This window comes from Protobothrops mucrosquamatus, unplaced genomic scaffold, assembly GCF_001527695.2.
Source record: "Protobothrops mucrosquamatus isolate PMUCROS unplaced genomic scaffold, P.Mucros_1.0 scaffold3145, whole genome shotgun sequence".
NCBI classification, from domain to species: Eukaryota; Metazoa; Chordata; class Lepidosauria; order Squamata; family Viperidae; genus Protobothrops; species Protobothrops mucrosquamatus.
The window spans coordinates 273,133-275,252 of NW_015389145.1; the positions used below are offsets into that span (position 1 = coordinate 273,133).

The following is a 2,120-nucleotide window of genomic DNA, read 5'->3' on the forward strand; positions in this document are numbered from 1 at the left end:
ACTCCTTTACCTTCCTTCTCTTCCTTCCTTCCATCCCTCCTTCCTTCCTTCCTTCCCTCTTTTCCTCCCCCCCATTCTCCTTCACCTTCCTTCCTTTCCTTCTCTCCCTCCCTTTTTTCACTCCATCCCTCCCTTTTCCTTCCTTCCTTTTCCTCCCACCCATTCTCCTTCACCTTCCTTCTCTTCCTTCCCTCCCTCCTTCCTTCTTTTCCTCCCCTCCCATTCTCCCCTTCACCTTCCTTCTTTCCTTCCCTCTCTCTCCTTCCTTAGCGCATTCCCTCTTCCTTCATCTCGTCTTCCCTCCCATTCTCCCCTTCACCTTCCTTCTTCCATCCCCACTGATTATCATCCTGTTTTTCCTTCCTCCCTCCCTCCCTCTCCCATCCTTCCTTCCTTCCTTCCTTCCTTCCTTCCTTCCTTCCTTCCTTCCTTCCTTCCTTTCTTCTAGCACTGATGATGTTCCCTAGTTGGGCAATGTAACGTCTGCAGGAAATTGACCAAGCTGAGAGAGCATCAAGGATCACCAAAGTCTCATTCCTTCCTTCCTTCCTTCCTTCCTTCCTTCCTTCCTTCCTTCCTTCCTTCCTTCCTTTCTTCCTTCTCTGTGCCACCCAACTCCTGGATAAAGCCACTCTGGGTGGCTTGCAGATGGCAAAAGGAGAAAAGACCAACAGGAAAGCCGTTCGTAAAAGTTTCAAACGAGCCAAATTAAACAAATTTGAAAACCAGCCAACTTTAAAAAAAAAAAAAAAGACTTTCAAAACTGGGCAGAGTCTCTTGAGACCCACCCAGATCCACCCGGCCGATCCGGGAGGGGCTGGCTTCCAACTAGTAAAACGGGATTCCCCGGAAAGGCGAGAGAAAGCCGGGCGCGCCATCTCCCTGGGGACGGGACCTCTTCACGCCACCCCTGCCAGGAAGCCCAAGCGGCGGGCGCGGCTCCCCTGCGCCCCCCTCCCCAACTTGCTGCCCCCCACTCCCCAGACCCCCCCCTCCAGACCCTCACCTTCGTAGCCCGAGTGGATGCGCTCTGCAATGAGTAAGCAGCAGGGCTGCCCCTGGTCGCTGTCCGAATCTCGCACCTTGGTCAGGTAAGGGGTCAGCCGGAAGGGGGAGTAGCGCATCTCGCGCGCTCCGGCGTGGCCACCGCTGAGAAACAAACGACTGCAGTAAGACCAAAGGCCAAAAGGGACCAGGACGAGCAAGAGAGGGGAGGGTCCAGCTTCTTAAACCATCTTTCCCTCCCTCTCATCCTCCCCAGGGGGATTCTGGGAATATCTTCCCGACTCTTTTATTCTCCCCCTCCCGTTGGCCAGACCTTAAGGAGGCTCTTTTAAAGGCCGGCCCTTTGGATCTGAAAGATGATTTGGGGCGGGGGGGGAGAAGAAGGGGATTTTTCGGCCCTAGGGCCGAGTTCAAATCCTGCCGGGAGACCCGACTCACCTGATGCGGCAGAAGACGGACTTCTCTTGGGTGTAGTCCGTGGCGGCTGCAGTTTAAAGAAAGGGAGAGAAAAAAATATATGGCCGGTGGTCAACAGGCTTGGCCTGAGAAGTTGAAAAAAAAATGGGCTTTTTTTTTTTTCAGAAGAATCTCGCACTCGGCCCTCGAGTCTCGCCCGACCAGCAGCTTTTTAAGGCAAAGGGCGTCAAGTCCCAACAGGATTTAATTTTTTAAAATTTTTTTTTTAAATATTGCTTTGGTTATTTTGAGGAATAACTTCCAAGGCAGTGGAAGTACCTAATATGCCTTCCTTCTCCTGTTTTCCTCACAACAGCCCTGTGAGGTGGGTTGGGCTGAAAAAGAATGCCAGCTGGCTTTCATGCCTAGGGCTGGACTAGAACTCCCAGTCTCCTGGTGATTGGCCCAAAGTCACCCAGCTGGCTTTCATGCCTAAGGCGGGACTAGAACTCACCATCTGCTGGTGATTGGCCCAAAGTCACCCAGCTGGCTTTCATGCCTAAGGCGGGACTAGAACTCACCATCTGCTGGTGATTGGCCCAAAGTCACCCAGCTGGCTTTCATACCTAAGGCGGGACTAGAACTCACCGTCTCCTGGCGATTGGCCCAGTCACCCAGCTGGCTTTCATGCCTAAGGCAGGACTAGAATTCCCAGTCTC

General features: G+C 53.0%; 1 protein-coding gene across 1 annotated transcript in view; it reads right to left on the reverse strand.

Moving 5' to 3' along the window:
* The window catches only part of PER1 (period circadian regulator 1), a 29,714-nt gene that overhangs the window by 22,348 nt on the left and 5,246 nt on the right, over positions 1–2,120 (reverse strand). The window contains exons 5-6 of the mRNA XM_015826457.1: positions 1,444–1,489; positions 1,007–1,149 (exon numbers count right to left, since the gene is read on the reverse strand). Coding sequence (XP_015681943.1) covers positions 1,007–1,149; positions 1,444–1,489 — 189 coding nt within the window. The remainder of the gene's footprint in view (positions 1–1,006; positions 1,150–1,443; positions 1,490–2,120) is intronic.